The sequence below is a fragment of the Elephantulus edwardii genome, unplaced genomic scaffold (genome assembly GCF_000299155.1).
Source record: "Elephantulus edwardii isolate Elephantulus edwardi_28Jun2011 unplaced genomic scaffold, EleEdw1.0 scaffold00017, whole genome shotgun sequence".
NCBI lineage: Eukaryota > Metazoa > Chordata > Mammalia > Macroscelidea > Macroscelididae > Elephantulus > Elephantulus edwardii.
This window is the reverse complement of record NW_006399767.1, coordinates 27584950-27606605: the sequence shown is the minus strand read 5'-3', so window position 1 is coordinate 27606605 and position 21656 is coordinate 27584950. Positions and strand designations below refer to the sequence as shown.

The 21656-nt window shown below is 39.5% G+C and overlaps 1 protein-coding gene across 1 annotated transcript in view; it reads right to left on the bottom strand.

The window, feature by feature from the left end:
• The window catches only part of NUDT3 (nudix (nucleoside diphosphate linked moiety X)-type motif 3), a 129549-nt gene that overhangs the window by 25305 nt on the left and 82588 nt on the right, over positions 1-21656 (bottom strand). The window contains exon 2 of the mRNA XM_006882072.1: positions 17015-17125. Within this exon, the coding sequence (XP_006882134.1) occupies positions 17015-17125 (111 nt within the window). The remainder of the gene's footprint in view (positions 1-17014; positions 17126-21656) is intronic.

Sequence of the window (21656 nt, the reverse complement as noted above, 5' to 3'; positions counted from 1 at the left end):
CTCTTCAGGGTATATTCCCAGTAGTGGAATTGCTGGGTCAAATGGTATCTCTATTTTATGCAAAGACTTTTGACTGTATGGATCACAACAAGCTATGGCTGACTCTGAGAAGAATGGGGATTCCAGACCATGAGATTGTGCTAATGCGAAACCTATACTTGGACCAAGAGGCAGTCGTCTGGACAGAACAGGGAGACACTGGATGGTTCAAAATCAAGAAAGGGGTCCATCAGGGATGTATTGTGTCTCCATAACTTTTCAATCTGTATGCAGAACAGATCATCCGAGACGCTGGGCTGTACGAGGAGGAATGTGGCATCAGGATTGGTGGAAGAATCCTCAACAACCTGCATTATGTAGATGACACAACCCTACTTGCTGAAACTGAGGAGGACCTGAAGCACTTGCTGCAGAAGGTTAAGGACTGCAGTCTTCAATATGGACTGAAGCTCAACATCAAAAAAACAAAGATTCTCAACACTGGACCAATTGGCAGCATCAGTATGGATGGTAAAGAGACTGAGATAGTTAACAGTTTTAGTTTGCTTGATTCCACAGTCAAAACTCTTGGTAACAGCAGTCAGGAAATCAGGAGACAAATTGCATTGAGAAAGTCAGCTATGCGGGATCTCTCAAGAGTACTGAAGAGCAATGACGTCAAGCTGGAGACTAAGGTGCGCCTGATCCAGGCTATAGTCTTCGCAATTACATGATATGCATCGGAGTGTTTGATAGCGAATAGAGATGATAGAAAGAGAATCGATGCCTTTGAGCTGTGGTGCTGGAGAAGAGCGTTAACTATACCATGAACTGCTAGGAGAACAAACAAGTTTGTCCTGGAGAGGGTGAAGCTGGAGTGCTCCTTGGGAGTCAAGGATTCTGAAGCTTCGTCTGACATACTCTGGGCATGTTGCAAGGAGGGATTGGTCTTTGGAGAGGGACATCATGTTTGGGAGAGTGGAGGGACAGCGCAGGAGAGGAAGACCCTCGATGAGATGGCTCGATTCTGTCTGTGAGTGGAGTGGTGGGAATGAGTGTATTTGAGATGGCGAGGCTGGCACAGGATAGAACGGCATTTAGGGCTCTTGTACACAGGGTCACTATGAATCACAAGCGACTCGATGGCTGTACACAGGGTCACTATGAATCAGAAGCAACTCGATGGCACGTAACAACAACAATCTCATTCTTCCAGAAAATATAGCAAGGTTTTGTTGATATTTTTACAGTAATATTTTTAAAAAATCCATTATTATTGAAACGTCACTAATTTTTTCTGATTCTTTCTTATATTCCAAGACTTTTAAAATGAAGGAGTCAGGTTTCTGGTCAATGCATTGAGGATCAGGAAGAGGTGTCTGTCTCACGTTTTACTCTCATGGGACAGAAGTGAGTAATTTCCTTCTTTTCTTCCTCCCTTCTGTCTTTCACTAGGTGCCAGACATTTCTTCTAGGTGCTAAGGTCACATCAGTGAATAAGACAAAGGCTTCTCTGCCTGTACAAAAGTGCTAGGCTTAAATGTAAACCAAGAGACAGAAAGTGCTACAATTCGGCCAACATCCCCAAATTTGTAGCCAAAAGACTGAAAAAAAGATAGCAGGCAATGATAGCAAAGAAAAAATTTAGAAAACCCTACCTACTATTTTTTATTATTATTTTTTTAATGAAATTAACTCTCAATTTCTGACATGTGAGAATGTCCTACAGCAGTCCAGTCTTATGAAGGAAGGCTGACAGGCATAAAAGAGCCCCCAAACTCAAACCAACAAAACCCACTCACACAGAAGGTAATATCACTACTGCTGAATATGAAAAATTTCCATTTTATTCTTTTATGTAAAAAAAATATGGAAAAACACATTACATTTTGTGTTTTCTATCTTTTCATGTTATAGGTCACTGAGTCAGAACCAATGTCTAGCTGATCGTCCAGTGGGTCTTCAGAGGTCGTAAACTGTCCTTCATTCTCCCATGGAGTTAGCTGGTAGATTCAAACTATGTCCCTTTGGGTTGGCAGTGCATTTCCTTACCACTAGGCTACCAAAATTATTTATATATATATGTGTGTGTGTGTGTGTGTGTGTGTGTGTATCTATGTGTGTGTGTGTGTATGTATATATAATTAGAAATAGGTATTACATTTATAATCATAAAAATGAGATTTCTAGTGGTCACCAGCTTGATCAGTGATCAAATATGGCCACACGTAACAGCATCGTAAGGTACCTAGAGGGCACACTTAAAAGTCTTCAGAACAAGAACCCTATTGAATATAATATTTTACTACTTATATGATTAAAATATTTACAAGTATGGGAACTCAAGGTGAGGAGGACTGAGGATGGGTAAGGGCGAAATCACAGGGTCACACAGTTTGGTGGTGGTAGTAGGAGTAAATGGGAAGGACCTGGGCAAAAAGACAGGGAAATGATGGGCAAGGTCCAATGGTGATTAATTTTAAAAAACATAATGCATGAGAATGTTTGTATGAAACACAATGGGAATGAAGAATAGTGTGAAAAACAATATACAAACTATGTAAGCAAACCAATTAAGAAAAAAAAGCTTAAAAATATTTATAAGCTATTCTGGTGAAATTTCCTAGGTAAAAGCAGCTATATTATAAACAAAAATCTGTCAATGACATAGATATATAGTGACATTTTAAGTATTACTTCCCATGAAATGCATAGTATTTATTATTTTGACAAAAGTAAAATTTACAGTCACCCAAAACTCTTAATACTTTAAGGATGACTAGAGAAGCAATCACGAAAGTTTAACTCCAGGAGCCATGTACCGTTTTGGAGCTCCAGTCTTGGAGACGAGAGGCACTCTCAGAATGAAGAGAGCTCTTCTTGCTTTAGGGCCAGGGTTTGCATTACACTCCCAGCCACGTGAGTACAGAGTGAAAGCAGAGCAGGGATTATCACAATGAGCTTCAGCCAGGCCCTTTGCTGGAGGCAATGTCTATGCCAAGGCTTCCTTCCATCCCTGAACTGTAACTGAGAGGAAAGGCCCTTCCTAAGTTTTCAGCTGCCAGAAATAGGAGACTCAATACTGATTGACTACTTAAGGGTGTGAAAGGTGATGCCAGAGCTCTGTGGGATTCATTCCATCCTCTAATATGAAACAGCTTCACACCCACTTCCACTAATAACATGGTATTTTTTTCTGTTCATTTTACATTTATATATTAAAGTTGATATTTTAATATAATATTTACTTTTTCCCCCCCAAGGATAAGCTCTTAAGATCTTTAACTGTTATTTTTGTGGGTATGTTTTCCTAGGAGGGCAGAACAAAGACTGAATATGCATCCTCATTTAATGTGAGCAAAGACTTTTCTAAAATATTATCACTGAACCACATTTCCCATTAAATTATTTTTTAAAAATAGATACAATCATGACATAAACTTATTAAAAATGTGGTAATTCTTGTTGTGACCAAGAATCCTAAACTAACTGTTGTCTTACCAAGTAAAAACACAGGCCAGGGTAAAATCTGTTGCCAGTGAGATGATTTTGATTCATAATGACTCTATGGGATAGACTGTTCGTAAAGTATCCAATTCTGTAAATCTTTAAGGAAGCAGACACCTTCACCTATGGAGCAACTGACAGGTTCAAACCATGGACCTTTTGGTTAGAAGTTGAGTGCTTAACCATTGTACAACTAGGGTTCCTTCAAAGACCTTGGTGTTGCTGTTAGGCTACTGATTAGTCTACCATGATTCATAGTGACATTATGAACAATGGCTCAGAACCTGGCCCTATCCTGTGCCATCCTCATCATCTCTGATATACTTGAGCCCATTGTCACAGTCATAGCATCAATCTATCTTGTTGAGTGTCCTCTTCTGTTTCACTGACCTCTCAAGCATGATGTTTTTCCAAGGACTTGCCCCTCCTAATAACATGCTCAAAGTGGGTGAAATGAAGCTCTATCATCCATGCCTCCTAAGGAGCATCCTGGTTACACTTTCTCCAAGATATTCTTTGCTCTTTTAGCAGTCCATGGTTTACTGAGTACTCTTCTCCAACACCACAGCTCTTAGACATAAACTGTCTTTATTCATTGTTCAATTTTCAGATTGCAAAGCAAGTAAATGAAAAGATCATGGCTTGAATCAGGTGCCCCTTAGTTTTTAAAGTGACATCATAACTCCTTAACACTTTGGAGAGGTCCCTGACAACAGATTTTCCCAATGAAACACACCTCATTTCTTAACTGTTAGTAACACGGGTGTTGACTGTAAAGACCATGGTGGTGGTGTTTTCCGTCGAGGTGGAACCAATCCACAGCTGACCCTCCAGTGGTTTTCAGAGGCAGTTTAATTGCACAGGAGGAGACTGCCCAACCTTCTCCTGTGGAGCAGATGGTGGATTCAAACCGTGTGCTTTCAGGACTGCAGAGCAATGTCTTGCCACTAGGCAACCATGGTGTTGTTGTTAGGTGCCATCTCACAGAGACCCTATGTACAACAACCCTAAAACCCGCTCTATCCTGTGCCAATCTTACTGTCTCTGATACACCTACCCCCATTACTCTGGTCATTGAATCAATCTATCTCATCCAGGGTCTTACTCTCTTGCGTTGTCCCTCCACCCTCCCAAGCACGATGTCCCTCTTCAAAGACTGGTCCCATGTGGCAACATGTCCAATATACATCAGATGAAGCTTCAGAATCCTTGCCTCCAAGGAGCAGCCTGTTCTCGTCCTCTCTAGGACTAATTTGTTCTCCTAGCAGTCCATGGGTTATATTCAGTACTTTTCTCCACCACCACAACTCAAAGGCATCAATTCTCCCTCTATCATCCCAAGGCCACCATGGTTGTTGCTGTTTGTTGTTATGTGCCGTCGACTCATAGCAACTCTATGTACAACAGCCCTAAACTCTGCTCTGTCCTGTGCCAGTCGCACTGTCTTTGACAATCCCATCCCGATTACCCGTCACTGAATCAATCCACCTCATAGAGGGCCTTCCCCTCCTGCACTGTCCCTCCACACTCCCAAGCATGATATCCCTCTCCAAGGACTGGTCTCTCCTTACAACATGTCTAAAGTATGTTAGATGGAGCCTCAGAATCCTTGCCTCCAAGGAGCCACCTGGTTTAACCCTTTCCAGGATGAGTCTGTTTGTTTTCCTAGCAGTCCATGGTACTCTCAATACTCTTCTCCAGCACCACAGCTCAAAGGCATCAATTCTCCTTCTAGGTCATTGTCCAACTCTCTGATGCATAACAAGTGATTGCAAAGACAATGAATGGCCTGTATCAGATGCACCTTAGTCTCCAGAAAGACACCACTGCTCTTCAGTACTTTGGAGAGGTCCCTAACAGCAGATTTTCCCTTGGCAATATGCATTTTAATTTTCTGGCTATTGGTGCCAAGAGTGTTGACTGTGGAACCAAGCAAACTAAAGCTTGGTAAACTAAACCACCATAGTAGCAGTTATAAAAAATGCAGTTTGTCTTCAGGAAAATCATTCACTCCACATTCACTACCACTGAACTGAAATCAACTGACAGCTAATTCTCCAGTGGGTTTTTAGAAGTTGTAAATTACACTGGAGGAGACTGTCTGCCAATTGTAAATCGTTTTCCTTGAGACTGGCAGCGTAACTCCCTACCCAGTAAGCCACTGGAGCTCTCACAGAAAGCAATGTCCACTATTTTCTTGTATTTCATGATTTCTAGCTCAAGATTTTAAATATAACTGGCACACAATATTTCTATTTTCTACTCAGCTTTTCATTTTGAAAATTTTCCAATATATAGAAAAATTCTGTACTTATTCACTGGTTTATCCATTTGCTGTACAGAGCTAACTAGTGGTTGCTGTGACACTAAACACTGTGACACTGATGTGTCAAATGCGATAAAGATTACCCATGGTAGACAGTGTTTGGTGGAGCTCCTTGATTAAAACAAGTCTGGAAGCAGGAGTGGCATCCACTTCTGAAAGAGCTTGCCCCCGGAAAGTCTATGAACTTGGAGAAATGATGAAAGTTATACACGTGCTGAGGTCTTTCATTCATAAGGTCGCTATGAGTTGTCTACAACTCGACAGCACTTAACAAAAACAACAATATTCTGTACCTATTTTTAAGATAAATCTATAGATATATATAGCTTATAAACGTGCATTATTACTGAGAATTCATAGTTGTTTGATTTTAAATCTTTAAAAACTAAATGACTGGAATTTAGGTAATGCCTACTTTACAAGTAGGCACAACTGAGTCAAAGTCTCTCTTGATTTACAGCAATTTATGTAAATCTGGACATATTTTTTCACAGTAACATGTCCATTGTTGTTATGTGCCATTGAGACGCTTATGACTGATAGCGACCCTATGTACAACAGCCCCAAAGACTGCTCTATCCTACGTCAACCTTATTGTCTCCATTATTCCAGTCACTGTATCAATCCATCTCATCAAGAGTCTTTCTCTCTTGTGCTATCCTTCCACCTCCCAAGCATGATATCCCTCTCCAAGAACCAGTCCCTCCTTGTAACATTTCCATAGTATGTCAGATGAAGCTTCAGAATCCTTGCCTCCAATGAGCAGCCTAGTTTCACCTGTTTGTTCTCCTAGCAGTCCATAGTGTATCCAACACTGTTCTCCAGCATCACAGCTCAAAGGCATCAATTCTCTATCATCCCTAGTGATTATCAAGCTCTCTGATGCACTGCAAGCAATTGTGAAGACTAAGGCCTGGATCAGGCACACTTGAGTTTCTAGACTGACACCGTTGCTCTTCAATATTCTGGAGATGTCCCTGACAGCCAACTTTTCCAATGCAATTCATCTCTTGATTTCCTGGCTGCTGGCACCGAGAATGTTGACTGTGGAGTCAAGCAAACTAACACTGTTAACAATCTCAATGTCTTCATCATACATAATGATGCTGTCAATTGGCCCAGTATTCAGAATCTTTGTTTTCTTGATGTTAAGCCTCAACCCATATTGAAGGCTGCAGTACTTCATCTTCTGCAGCAAGTGCTTCAAGTCCTCCTCAGTTTCAACAAGCAGGGTTGTGTCACCTTGCACAATGCAGGTTGTTGATGAATCTTCCTCCAATTCTGATGCCACATTCCCATTTCCATTAAACAGTAAAATATTTTTATTGATTTGCTTTTTCTTACTATTTAGGATATTTTTTAAAAAAGTATCTTTGGGGAGCTCTGGTGGCCTAGTGGCAAGGAGCTGCAACTACAATCCCAGAGGCGCACGGTTCAAATCCACCAGATGCTCTGCCGGGGAAGGAGGGACAATCTCCTCCTGTACCAGTCAGATCTTATTTGATGGTACACTCACACAAAAATAATAATAATTAAAAAAATATCTTTATACATGACATTAGAGCTCAGGAGACCTGACTGTCACCTAATTATCTTAAGATACAGTATGGTTGTTGTTTTTCATTATTAGTTATTTAGTAATATTACTGTTTTAATTATTTGATTACCATCTTAAAAGCAAAAAAGTTTAATCAGTTGTCTATGATGAAATAGCAGAAGCATTCACAGGAAAATCAAGTTTCAAATTTTTCTCCAAACTTTAAAGGTCCTAGGGTATTAACTGTCACTTGACAAGTATTGGGCCTGAAAGAGAGTCCACTTCTGGACGAGGGCAGACTCTCTGCACAGTGTCAGAAACTAGGACACTGCCACGTCGTCCATCCTTTTCCATCCAGGTAAAGAGCTGGGACACCTGATTTACAGTATTTCTTTCTCCATAGGAACTAAAGTTTTATCTATCATGCTGAAATGATGGAAAAGTTTTCTTACTTTTGTTTTAATGTTTTGCTACTAAATTACATTTGTATTGTTTTTAAAGTTCTAGATTTAAAAAGATAAATAATGTTATTTTCCTAATAAATGTTGTGGTATCCCACCCTCTACTTTCCACTCACAACTGTTAAGACTAGGTAATAATGTTAAGAAAAGTAACACAGCCATACTAAGCCAACACTTCTTTTCCACTCCAAATAGAGTCAAGCACTTAAGAACTTTAAAACAAATAAACAAACAAAAAGATAAAAAAGTAACATAACAAAAAATCTTAAATTACTCCCAAATATTCAGAGTCTTCTCAAATGCTCTACTCTACATGTAAGTGATACATGAAATATGTTTTCCTGTTAGAGACAGTTCTGAGATTCTACACAGAGCTTTTCTGGGGGACATGCTCTATATAATAAACACAACCATTTTTGCAGGGATAGAAATCTGTAGTATAAGATTTGAGTAAAATATAAATTTTTAAGTAAAGTTTACTATGACATTTACTATGCTTTTATCTGAAAACAAATAGGATCAAGGAGAGCTATGATTAACTGGCATAAGGCAGATTCATAAGGTTAGACAACTTTTGAGGTTAATTTGGAGGGCAATCATATTCCTTGGTGCTAGAGTTAAGCATTTTGGGATTTTGTAAATCTTTTTTAATGAAGGTAAATAAAATCAAACCTCTTCGGTTATAAAATTTTACTCTATGTGAAGCAAAAAATTTGAGAGAGGGAAGCATGGTACATCATTAAGCTAGTGACTTGCAACGAAGGAAGTTTATGTGACAAAAAAACAGGTGAAGAAGAGCCAGAAAAACAGCAAGGAGTGTGATACTGGGATCTTAGTAAAAGATAATATACCATCCATTTTAAAAATGAAATCACATCCTAATTATCAGGTGGCCAACAAATTCTTTATCATTTATATGCTGAGAATTAGTCAATAGTTATAAATCTTGTCCAGACATGAAATAGAAGAAGAAATAAACTGGCTTTTGTTCATGCACTCTTAAATATGACCAAGGATTATACTTCACTAGAGGCAGAAAGTACTCATCTTTGTCATCTATGCTACAACTGAAGGTACAGACATCATATTTTCCTGGTTCTGTGTTCTGACATCCTTGCATCTTAGTGATAAGACTCTTGGTTTGGCTAAGAGATGGATGAGTTAAAAAAAAAACCCAATCAGAAACTTAAATAGATGAACCAAAGGCAGAACAACTTCAGCCTCAGATTCTCTATTTTTCTCTCCTCTTAGTAAATAGTTTTATCTTTCGCACTAAATTAGCAGGAAAGAAGAGCTTTATTCCACAGCTGGCTGACACAAGCCACAGGCAGGTCATGGAGAGAATTTGGTCCTTCTGACACTCTGAGGTATAACTAGAAGAGGATTTTCTTTTTTTTTATTTTATTTTTTGAGGATTTTCATTATAAACAGATAAAAAAAATGCAGCCCAATCTACAGAAAGAAATTATTTTAGCTCTTTAATTATGGCTGATAATGTTTTTAATAATACTGATTTGTCAGTTTCTGAAATTTAGTCAATATGCTGAAATTTAAAAATTGGTTACATAAAGCTTTAAAAAAAGGCTGAGTTTAATGGTATCTATGCCTCATGATAAATTGTTGTTATATGCTGTTGAGTTGCCTGTGACTCACAGTGACCCTATATCTGAAGCCTGCCCTGTCCTGTGTCAATCTCATGGAATCTGACACACCTAACCTGTATGACCCCAGTTACTGTAACTGTATTAATCTATCTCATCAGGGGTCATCCTCTTCTGCACTGTCCTTCTACTTTTCCGAGCATGATGTCCTTTTCCAAGGATCGGTCCCTCCTAGCCATGTGCCCAAAGTATATGAGATGAAACTTCAAAATCCTACTTCACTGGTGCAACCACTGTGGAAAGTGGTATGGCGCTTACTCAAAAAGCTGCAAATAGAGATACCATTTGACCCAGCAATTCCACTACTAGGAATATACCCTAAAGAGACCATAACTGACATCCAAGCAGATATATGTACAGCCATGTTCATTGCAGCTTTGTTCACAATAGCAAGGAGTTGGAAACAACCTAAGTGCCCATCAACAAATGAATGGCTAGAGAAGCTGTGTATATTCACACAATGGAATACTACGCTGTATTGAAAAACAGGGAACTGATACGATATTATTTAAAATGAGTGACCCTCGAGGACATTATCCTGAGCAAAATATCTCAGTCACAAAAAGACAAATACTGCATGATGCCACTGTTGTAGAAAGTGACTGACATCAGGGTTGGGGTAAGAGTGAGAAAAACTGGATAGATTATGTATACTGAATTGAAACAGATGAGGGAGAGAACAGTTTAAAAGTGATACATGATAGCTTATCATGATTATCACAGGAATCCAGAATTAAGATTGCACAGTAGAATCATTTGGGGGGGCAGGGTCGGGGTTGGGGGGATTGTATACCAAAAAGAAGTTTACTTTTTGCTTTTCAAAGAGAGGAGCAAACTGGAGGGAGGGGGGATAAAGAAAAAAGTGCAACAATGAGTGCATGAAAATCCAAAATCTCTGCAAATGTTCATTAAAATTAATAAAATAATTTTTTTTAAAAAGAGGAAGAAAAAAAATCCTACTTCACGGAGAAATCTGGTTTCACCTTCTCCAACACAGACTTGTTTTCTTGGAGGTCCATGGTATGTTCAAACTCTTCTCCAGCACCACCACTCAAAGGTATCAATTCTTCTTCTGTCATCCTTAGTCATTGTCCAGCTTTCTGACACACAGCAATTAATTGCAAAGACCATGGCCTGGATTAGGCACACCTTAAACTCTAGATTGACATCTCTGCTTTTCAGTACTCTGGAAAGGTTCCTGAAAGCAGATTTACCAAATGCAATTAATCTTTTGGTTTCTTGGCTGGTGTCAAGAGTGTTGATTGTGGAGCCAAGCAAGCTGTAATTGTTAACAAACTCAATGTCATCTCTGTCCATCATGGTGCTGTCAATTGGCCCAGTGGTGAGAATCTTTGTCTTCTTGATGTTGAGGTTTAATCTATATTGAAGACTACAGTCCTTGACCTTCTGCAGCAAGCATGTCAGTTCTACCTCAGTTTCAGCAATCAGGGTTGTGTCACCTGCATAATGCAGGTTGGTGATGAGTCTTCTTCCAATCTTGATGCCACATTCTTCCTCATAAAGCCCGGCCTTCCGAATGAACTGTTCTGGATATAAAGTTGAAAAGTTACAGAGTGCAGCCCTGATGCACTCCCTTCATTGTTTTGAATCAGGCAGTGCTTCCTTGTTCAGAGGACTACTTCCTGGTCCAAGTATAGGTATTTCATAAGCACAATCAAGTGTTCTGGGATTCCCATTCTCAAGATTAACCACAATTTATTGTGATCCACATAGTCAAATGCCTTTGCATATTCAATGAAAGACAGATAGGCATTCCTCTGGTACTCTTTGCTTTCTGCCAAGATCCATCCATTGGCAACAATGTGTCTAGTGCCACAGCATCTTCTAAACCCAGCTTGTAATTCTGGTAGTTCTCTGTCAATGTACCATTCCAGTCATTTCTGGATAATCTTCAGCAGGATTTTGCTTGCATGTCATACGAGTGATACTGTACGATAATTTCCACACTCTATCGGGTCACTTTTTTTTTTAATGGAAGTAAATATGGACCTCTTCCAGTCAGCTGGCCAGGTAGCTGTTCTCCAGATTTCTTGGCACATGGTGAGTACAACCAGGGTAGCATCTGTTTGTTGAAATATGTCAACTGGTATTCCATCAATTCCTGGGGCTTTATTTTTTTGCCAAGTCCTTCAAAGCAGCCTAAACATCTTCCTTCATCACCACTGCCTCTTGATCATATATTGTTTCTTGAAATTCTTCTGTGTCAGTCAATTCTTTTTGGTACAGGGACTCTGTATACTCTTTCTATCTTCTTTTAATACTTCCTGGATCATTCAATATATTCTACCCATAGCATCCTTAAATATTGCAACTTGAGGCTTGGATTTGTTCTTCAGTTCCTTCAGCTTAAGAAATACTGAATGAGTTCGGCCCTTCTGATTTTCTGACTCTGGTTCTTTGCACATTCATTATAATACTTTGTTTTCTTGTGCTGCCCTTTGAAATCTTCTATTCAGCTCCTTAACTTCTTGATTTCTTCCCTTTGCTTTGGCTTCTTGGGGCTCCAGTGCAATATTCAGAGTCCTTTCTGATATCCATTGAGTACTTAATCTCATTTATGTTTACACAGAGTTCTTAAATATTAAAATAATTGGTGTTGTTGTTATGTGCCATCGAGTCACTTGAATAAAATAAAATAGACAGGTTATAACTGTTGTTGTGTACCATCAAACTGGAACTGATCCATCGACTTTTCAGAAGCAGTTATTTGAAAGGAGGAGACTGTCCATCCTTCTCCAAAGGAGCAGCCAATTCGAGCAACTGGTAGATTTGATCCTCAAACCTTTGGGTTGCCAGTGTAACTCTTTACATCTAGGCCACCAGAGCGCTAGATGATTATCAGGCAGAACCTATCTCTTGGGTGAGGTGAATATGAGAAAAAGTCAAGACAGGATAGCAATGCACAAGCGAGGAAAAACATAAAAAGTCAAAAGCAGAAGACAGGAAGCTAAGAGACTGGGAAGGTGGGTCTCTCAGAGTGCAAGGGAGGGACTGAGTTCATGAGCTATACTGCAATTCTCTATTTCAGATAAACCATAACTACCTCTCCACGGAGCTACACAGCAATCCTCTGAGCTACCTGCACTTCCTTGAGGTACAGAGATCCCTCTCTGCTTAGCTACACTGTACTCCCACCCATAAGGAAATATGTCTGCCTTTGCACTGAGACCTACATTTCTAGCTCCAGGCAGCTGGGTGGCTCCTGTGTCAATGTCATGTTTTGCTTACTTAACTAAAGAACCTGGAGAAAAGCCTGCTCCTGAAAAAAAGAAAAAGCCTGGAACACAACAACAACGGCACCTAAGTAGCTACCTGAGGGGTCAAAGTCAACAATTATTTTATTAAACATTTGCTAAATTCTGGTGGCTTGGTGGTAAGACATAACACTGTCAACCCAAAGACACACAGCTCAAATTCACCAGCTGCTCTGTAGGACAAAGATGGGCAATCACCTCCTGAGCAATTTACTGTTTCTGAAAACCCACTGGAGGGTCAGCTATAATGAGATGGTGCATAACAACATGTGTCAAGGAATCAAGAAGCAGTCATTTAAAAAAAATAGGAGATATTACATGTTTTAAAATCAGGAAAGGTGTACATTAGGATTTTATCCTTTCACCATACCTGTTAAATCTGTACACTGGACAAATAATCCAAGAAGCTGGACTATATGAAGAACATGGCCTCATGAATGGAGAAAAACTCATGTATAACCTGTGATATGCAGACAACACAACCTTGGTTACTTAAAGTGAAGAGGATTCAAACCATTGAAACAAATCAACATGAAAAGAACCTCATGTTTAGAAAAGCAGAAGTCAGAGAAGCAAGAAGGCAGCCTTCAACAAGATGAACGAACACAAAAAAGAAAAGCCATTTGGAAGACAAGGACAGTAGAGATTAGTGGTGAGTGAGGAAAAGGTGGTGGCGGGTAAAGAAATAGGTAAAGTGCAATGAAGACTTGCAGAGACAGGGTGATAAAAGTACAAATCAATAGTAATTATATAAAACACAATGTACAGAAACTATTTTATAAAACAAAATGTACATGAATGAAACCACATATATGAATAACTATATGGATAAACAATAATTTTTTTTTTTTTAAAAAGACAACTATCTGAACAAGGGGTCCCCTGCAGGGTGGGCTGGGCGAAGGGGAGAGTGGGAGGTGGGAGTGAGAAAATATGCAACAATGGGAGGAAAAAAAGATGGATTGACACAATGACTGCAACAACCATGGGTTCGACCACAGAGATGGTGAGGACAGTGAAGCATTGGTCAGGGTTTACATCTATGGGATACAGGTTTGCCACAGGCTGAGGTCTACTCAGTAACACCTAACAAAATCATTGCTTTTAAAAATTTCTTTAAATTAGTTCAAGTCTAAATGGCTTCTAAGAAGTCAAAAGTGTATTAATGCATCAACGCTTATACGTCATAATGGCCACTTTACTCTCCCCAACAGCATAATCTCTGAGAATACTCCTTATCCACCATCAACTCTGCTGCTCAAGGTCAGGTACTCTTATTTTTATATTGCTTACTAAAGGTATACAAAGCTACAATTATTCACTTAGGAATAACACCTTTAATTTGTTTAACAATTAGAGAAGACATAATTTTTCTCTAAAAGGCATTATCTTCCTGCTTTCTTGCTGGTAGAGACCTGCTTTTGCAGACGTACTCAACTTCTGAGGTGCAAAAGGAAAGTGTTCCTTTCAAACTCTAAAGGATGAAGGCTTTGTTAGTTCAAATGTTGAGCTAGCATTCCTTTTGTCAGGAAGTGGGTCAAGCACGGCCATAAGAACAACTCTGTAAAACCAGAGAGAAGGTGGGTACAAAGTTTTCCCCGTAACATAAGAGATCCATGCAAAGAATCTGTGCTTCTTGTCTTTGAATGGAGTAGGCACAGACAGAATTATGGAAATAATTATGTAAATACAAGTTTGAGAATGGAAGCCAATGTATCAGATGAGATAATACAGTAGATGAGAAAGGTAAAGAGAACCTGGGTTCATATATTGTCAATTAATCAATCTTGTACTTCTTTTTGTATGACATGGTAAACCCGTTACTGAATAAGAGTCATAATATTTTTTTTCAGATGCTATTGTTTTTAACTTGACATAATCTACAAGGAAATCTATGAGTCCATTTTCATTTGAACCTATGGCTGACTCTGAGAAGAATGGGAATCCCAGAACATGTGACTGTGCTAATGTGAAACCTATACTTGGACCAAGAGGCAGTTGTCTGGACAGAACAGGGAGACACTGGATGGTTCAAAATCAAGAAAAGGGTCCATCAGGGATGTATTTTGTCTCCATACCTTTTCAATCTGTATGCAGAACAGATCATCCAAGATGCTGGGCTGTACGAGAAGGAATGTGGCATCAGGATTGGTGGAAGAATCCTCAACAACCTGCTTTATGTAGATGACACAACCCTGCTTGCTGAAACTGAGGAGGACCTGAAGCGCTTGCTGCAGAAGGTCAAGGACTGCAGTCTTCAATATGGATTGAAGCTCAACATCAAAAAAACAAAGATTCTCAACACTGGGCCAATTGGCAGCATCAGTACGGATGGTGAAGAGATTGAGATAGTTAACAGTTTTAGTTTACTTGGTTCCACAGTTAACACTCTTGGTAACAGCAGCCAGGAAATCAGGAGAAGAATTGCACTGGGGAAGTCAGCTGTGAGGGACCTCTCAATGACGTCAGGCTGGAGACTAAGGTGCGCCTGATCCAGGCTACAGTCTTTGCAATTACGTGCTATGAATCGGAGAGTTGGACAGTGAATAGGGATGACAGAAAGAGAACTGATGCCTCTGAGGGGTGGTACTGGAGAAGAGTGTTGAATATACCATGGACTGCTAGGAGAACAAACAGGTTTGTTTGTCCTGGAGAGGGTGAAGCCAGAACGCTCCTTGGAGTCAAGGGTTCTGAACCTTTGTGTGACATACTTTGGGCATGTTGCAAGGAGGGACTGGTCCTTGGAGAGGGACATCATGTTTGGGAGAGTGGAGGGATGGCGCAGGAGAGGAAGACCCTTAATGGGATGGACTGATTCTGTGAGTGGAGTGGTGGAAATGAGTGTGTTTGGGATGGCAAGGTTGGCACAGGATAGAACAGTGTTTAGGGCTCTTGTACATAGGGTCGCTATGAGTTGCAAATGACTCAATGGCACATAACAACAACAACACCCATATTTAGCATAGGGAAATGGGTTTGAATGAAAGGGATTCAAATAAAGGACAAAGGTCTAGAGAGGTTACTTCTCTGTTAATGTTTATCAAGTTTGGGAACTTCTTTAGCACTTTTACTGGTCAATCTACCACAAAGCATGTATTAATTTCTGCTCATCTAGCTGTACACTAGACACAGGAAGCGGGATATTTAGTAGACAACATGATCTTCATTTTCAAAGATCACAATATAGTTTTGGATACTAGATCAAAGACAAAATAAGTGAGATACAATAGTAAGAGTTTAGAGCAAGGAAAGAATTTATGTGGGTAAAAATTAGCATAAAAGGAACTTTAGCAATGGCAAGACCTAAATGAAATGTGGAACTGAGAGTTGTTCTAAGTGGCATTTTCTATTTCTTTAGAATCTGTCTTCAGTTTTTTCTGGAACAAAGAGATAAAACATTGGCAAAGGGGCAAGCAAGTAAACAGAGGTGATAAAACTTACACCACTGTGTTGAGTCCTAAACCAGACAACAGAAGTACAAGACAGCAGTGACCCAAGAGGCCATTGAGAGACATTATTTCCTTCCTCCTGGCTTTGAACGGCAATCTGTTTTTGTTTCTCCAACTAGATTGCAAGCTTCTGATCTAAGGGAACCATAGATCCCAGACTATTTATTCTGGCTGTTAACTCTGGAATATCAAGTATCCACACTGGGCAAGTCTAATGAACTCAACATATGTATACTGAACATCACTCAACTAAATAACAAAGAAGCTATTACTATCTTCCTTTTTTTCCTTTTTGCTATTAGTATCTTTTGAGTTGCCCCAGAAACAAGCTCAGACTAACAACAGTGGTGGCTACAGCCACATTTCCACACCCAGAATTCAAGAAACCAGAGAACAAGGGCCTCCTCTTGATCATGCTAAGGCTCATGAGAATGAGGTATTTATACTAATACTGCTATACTGCTCACTGTCCTCATTTCTTAAGGCTAAAGGACTAATTGGTTCTTGATATTCTGTCATATGTAACAGAGGCAATGGTGAGACAGATCCGGGGTGCGGAGGAGTCACAAAGGAATGTCTGGTATAATTATATATAGTTGCTACTATAAGCCTGCCTTTCCATTGAGTGCCCGATAAACATTACCCTGTTACAACCCAATTGCCTCTTTAATCAAAGAGGCACATGGTAACTATTAAATGCCATCATTCTGTGATCACGAGTATGTTTATTCAGTGAGTGGCGATAAATTAAAGAACTACATGGATAGGACATGTTCATGATTACAAGGCACAGCCGTGCTTTTTCTTCTCCACGCATACCTCCTCACAGACTTCACGGACTGCTGCCACACTTGGCTCCTCCTCAGGCTCCATGCCTCCTCCGGGGACAATCCATCGATCTGGATGGCGACTACTGCTTACAAGTAGCACCTGAAGTCATAGAAGTTATGTGGAATGTTAAAAACTCAAAAGGTACATTTATACCAACATCAAATAAATAAATAAATAAAAGTAACTAATATCCAATCTTTGCTTATACCTTTCCAATCACTTCTTGTAGGTTATTTTTCATTTCTTTGTTGTTGTTTTTTTAAAATTTTTATTTTATTTTATTATTTTTGTGTGCGTGTACTGTCAAATCAGATCTGACTGGTACAGGAGGAGATTGCCCCTCCTTCCCCGGCAGAGCATCTGGTGGATTCGAACCGTGCACCTCTGGGATTGTAGTTGCAGCTTCTTGCCACTAGGCCACCAGAGCTCCCCACATTTCTTTGTTTGAAAAAGTAGACTAACAAGGCAATGTGCCTGGTAAAAGTAGAACACTTGAATGAGTGGCCATTATCTCTATCTTTCCCTTTAGAGGCTCAGTCACTCGTTCTATTTCTCTCCTCTCTCTCAAAGCCTTTTGAACACAAGGACTGACAAAGAGACAAAAGGTTTGAGAGAGAGAGAGAGACAAAGACAGACGCTACTGAGCCAAGTACCATTAAGGGCTGGCCAGGAGGAAAGCATTTTTGGCCCTAACTGCATCATGATCCCAATGCTTTCCCTTCAGGGTCCTCACTCCTGTGTGTCTCAGTTCCTGCTCCATTAAGATGGCTACAGGCCAACACAACAGAACACAACACACTATGCTTTAAGTGTACACTAAAAACTTAATTCTTATGTACATTCAAAATAAACTGTTCGAAGGCCCCAAATATGCTGCTGCTGAATTAAGACTAATTTACAGCAATCCTCCATCAGGTTTTTGAGGCTGTAAGTCTATCTTTCTGAGAAGCTGGGAGAAACACACTGCTGAACTTTTGGTTAGCAGTCTGACACGTTACTCACTAATCCAACAGCACTCCTTTACATTAGGAAGTAAATTCTTTTTCCTCATAGTTTCATCTGAGACAAAACTATCCCTTTTTATTAGGAAATTTTTCAGGAAATAAAAAGAGGACCAAACAAATACACAAACAAAACACTTATAAAGAACACAATTTACTAATTTTAACTCAACAGGTGACTCTAGTTCTGATTTAAATAAAATCTAGAATTTCCAAAGTTCCTTACATTTGCTTACCCTCCCTACGACAAACTCTCAGTAAAGTCAGACTCCTGGTTTAAAGGTTGGGTTGAGTTGGCATTATGTCTAAACTTGAGGATTCTGAAATCACGACTGTTTGGTGATGCGTTTCAAGATCTTATCCCTAAACTACATCCTCTTTGAGCACTTCACTTCCATTCTGCAGTCATCCTTTCTAGTCCTTCGAGATTCCATTGAGTTCTAGTTACCCAGAAAATACCTCTAGTCACTTTCTTTCTCTTTTTCATGAAGTCTCTGCAACTATGGACCCCTGGAATTTTCTTCCTTTTTAATACCTTCCTTTCTGTCCTAATAAATTTTATTTATGCTTAAATAAAAAATCTGTGATCTGCAGACCACAGAATATAGAAAGAGGATCTATGAATCTATACAGAGTCAACAATATAGTACCCACTGGCGGGGGGAGTCTTATTTTTTCTTAAGCAATGTTTTAAAAAAGGCATTTAAATCCTGCTTTGATTAACGTAATGTAGACTAATTTAAAATCATATCAAATTCCTAACATTTTTGACTCACATGTATGAATGTTCAATTACAGGATGTTAAACAGAAGGAAGAGTGTTAGGCATAAGAAGAGGATATGGTATGTGCGGTTAACTGCCCCATGAACAATGTCTTGTTTGCCATGTAACCAAGAAGAAATGGAAGTGCTCAGCTACCCTTATTGAATATGCTGATCAAGAGTCTACAGCAGAATTCTGATTAGAAGGGAGAAGATTTACATAGAATTTTAAATTCTCCCGAAACTTAGGTTTTGTAGAGTCATGAAGACTACTGAACGGACCCCTGAAATTTGCCCTGTGATAATTATACCAAAACCACTCTCTAAAGTCTTCTTAAGACCAAATAATAAAAAATGTCTGTCTTGACCATTCTACTCTTTTTTTCTCCCTCTTGTTGTGTACCGTTGAATCTGTTCCAACTGGAACAGGAGGAGATTGTCTCTCCTTTGCCAGCAGATTATCTGGGGGATTCAAACCACACACTTTTGGGATTGCAGCGTAGCTTCTTGCCACTAGGCTACCAGAGCTCCCTGACTATTCTACTCTTACAACTCTTACAGCTATGCGACAAAGATGAGGCACTCTCTTCCTATAAAGAATTACAGCTTTGGAAACTTGTTTGATAGAAGACTGCCATGGGCTGGAATTGCATCAAAGGCACTGGGGTTTTTTTGTTTTTTAATATCACATAAAAAATTATGACGTTAACTAGAAAAATTAGATAAGAACCTTAGAGGTCAGTGAGTTTTATGTTAATGGAAGAAAAACAATTCAGAAACAGAACGTGAGAAAGGCTGTACCATTTGAGGAATGTCATCAATGCCATTGAATTGTATAGGTAGAAACAGTTGGTCTTTGGGGTTTTTCTTGTTTTTGAATGAAAGGTTGGTTTTCATTCATTCATTCCTGCTTATTTTCCTCTGTCCATCTTCATTCCACTTCCCCTAAGTTTACTTTGTAATGTACTTCTTGTTCCAGATTGTTAACTGTCACCCACATAATGATACATTCTTTCAGACAGTTCTTCCCCTCATCTGTTACAGTGCAATGATTCTTATCTATCCACTTTTGTTCTGTTCTCCACTCTGGACCCCTGTGTCAAACATTACATCAGTGGTGTTATACACCATTTTTCCTTTTGTAACTGAGATTATTTTACTCAGCATAATGTCTTCCAGATTATTTTACTCAGCATAATGTCTTCCAGACTCAACCATTGTGTTCATCATCCTGGGAAAGGTTGAAGGTCAAAGGAAATGAGGAAGACCTTCAATAACACAGACTGACAAAGTGACTCTAACAATGGGTTTGAGCATATTAGAGATCATGAGGATGACATAGGATAGAGTATGGTTCAGTTCGGTTGTTCACAGGGTTGTTAGAAGTCATAGGTGATTCAATGGCACCTAACAACGTCAACAGGACAGTTATAATTAAAACCAGAAAATAAGTGTCAAGAATGTGAGAAAACTGGAACCCTCTAACACAGCTGAGAGGAATGTAAAATGGAGTGGCTGTGGCAAAACAGTTTGGCAGTGCTTCAAAAACTGAAACACATAATTATTATATCATTTAGCAATTCCACTGTTAGGCATATACCCAAAAGAACTGAAAATGGGTACTAAAATAAATTGATGTACAAGAATGTTCGTTTGGCAGGCCGCTCAGGGAGGGGATACAGGAGTCTGACCAGCTGAAAGCTGGGCAGCTTAGAGGCCTGTCACAGTCCCCACCCATCTTCCCAGGTAATCGAAGATGCAAAAAACCGGGTGACATTCGTTCCGGCTCTCAGGCCTCCAGCCCTAGGGCCAAGAAAAGCCTATCTACACACCAGTTCTATAGGATGCATCACCTTTGTTCGGGAAACATGACTAAACTTCAGAGACATTGGTCCCAACATAAGGAACTACCAGCAGCTGATGTGTTTGGAATCACAGAAGCCAAGGAAGCTTCATATATGTTATTAGATGGACGGCTGGTCAAAGGGAGACAGATGTGAAGGGAAGGGGTAGAAGTGGATGGGTATCCTGGTGGATGGTGTAGCAGGGAAATAAGTGGGTAAAGACGTGTGTGAGAAAGGCAGGGACAACACTGACACTAAAGTAACTCCACAATAAGGGATATACCTTTAACTTGCTGGTCTGTCTGATACTTCTCTAAATCTGAACATTCACATTAAGGCAGACTAGGAAGAAGGATTGGCCATCTACTTGTGAAATAGCAGGCCTCTGAAAACCCTATGTACAACAGAATACATTCAGATAACAGAAAGAGCAAAGGAGGTTGAGTTTTCAAGTATGGAAATACAAAGGAAGAGGAACAGTTGTAAGCAGACACTGGTGACTGGAACATGGAATGTGAGAACCATGAATGTAGGAAAATTAGGTATTGTTAAAGAAGAAATGTAACGCATAAATATTGACATACTAAGCATTGGTAAGATGAGATGGACTGGCATGGGGCATTCTGAGTCGGATGACCATATGATATATTACTCTGGAGATGAAAAGGTGAGGAAAAATGGAGTTGCTTTCATAGTTAAAAAAGTCATTGCTAGATCCATCTTGAAGTACAATATTGTCAGTGACAGGATAATATCTATATGCATAGAAGGATGTCCAGTGAATACCACTATCATTCAAATATATGCACCACCAACCAGAGCCAAAGAAGAGGATACAGAAGATTTTTACCAACTTTTACAATCAGAGATTGATCGAATATGCAATCAAATGCATTGATAATAATGGGTGACTGGAATGCAAAAGTCGGGAACAAAGAAGAAGATTCAGTAGTTGGAAAACATGGACTCGGTGACAGAAATGGAGCTGGAGAGAGAATGATCGAATTTTGCACAATCAATGAC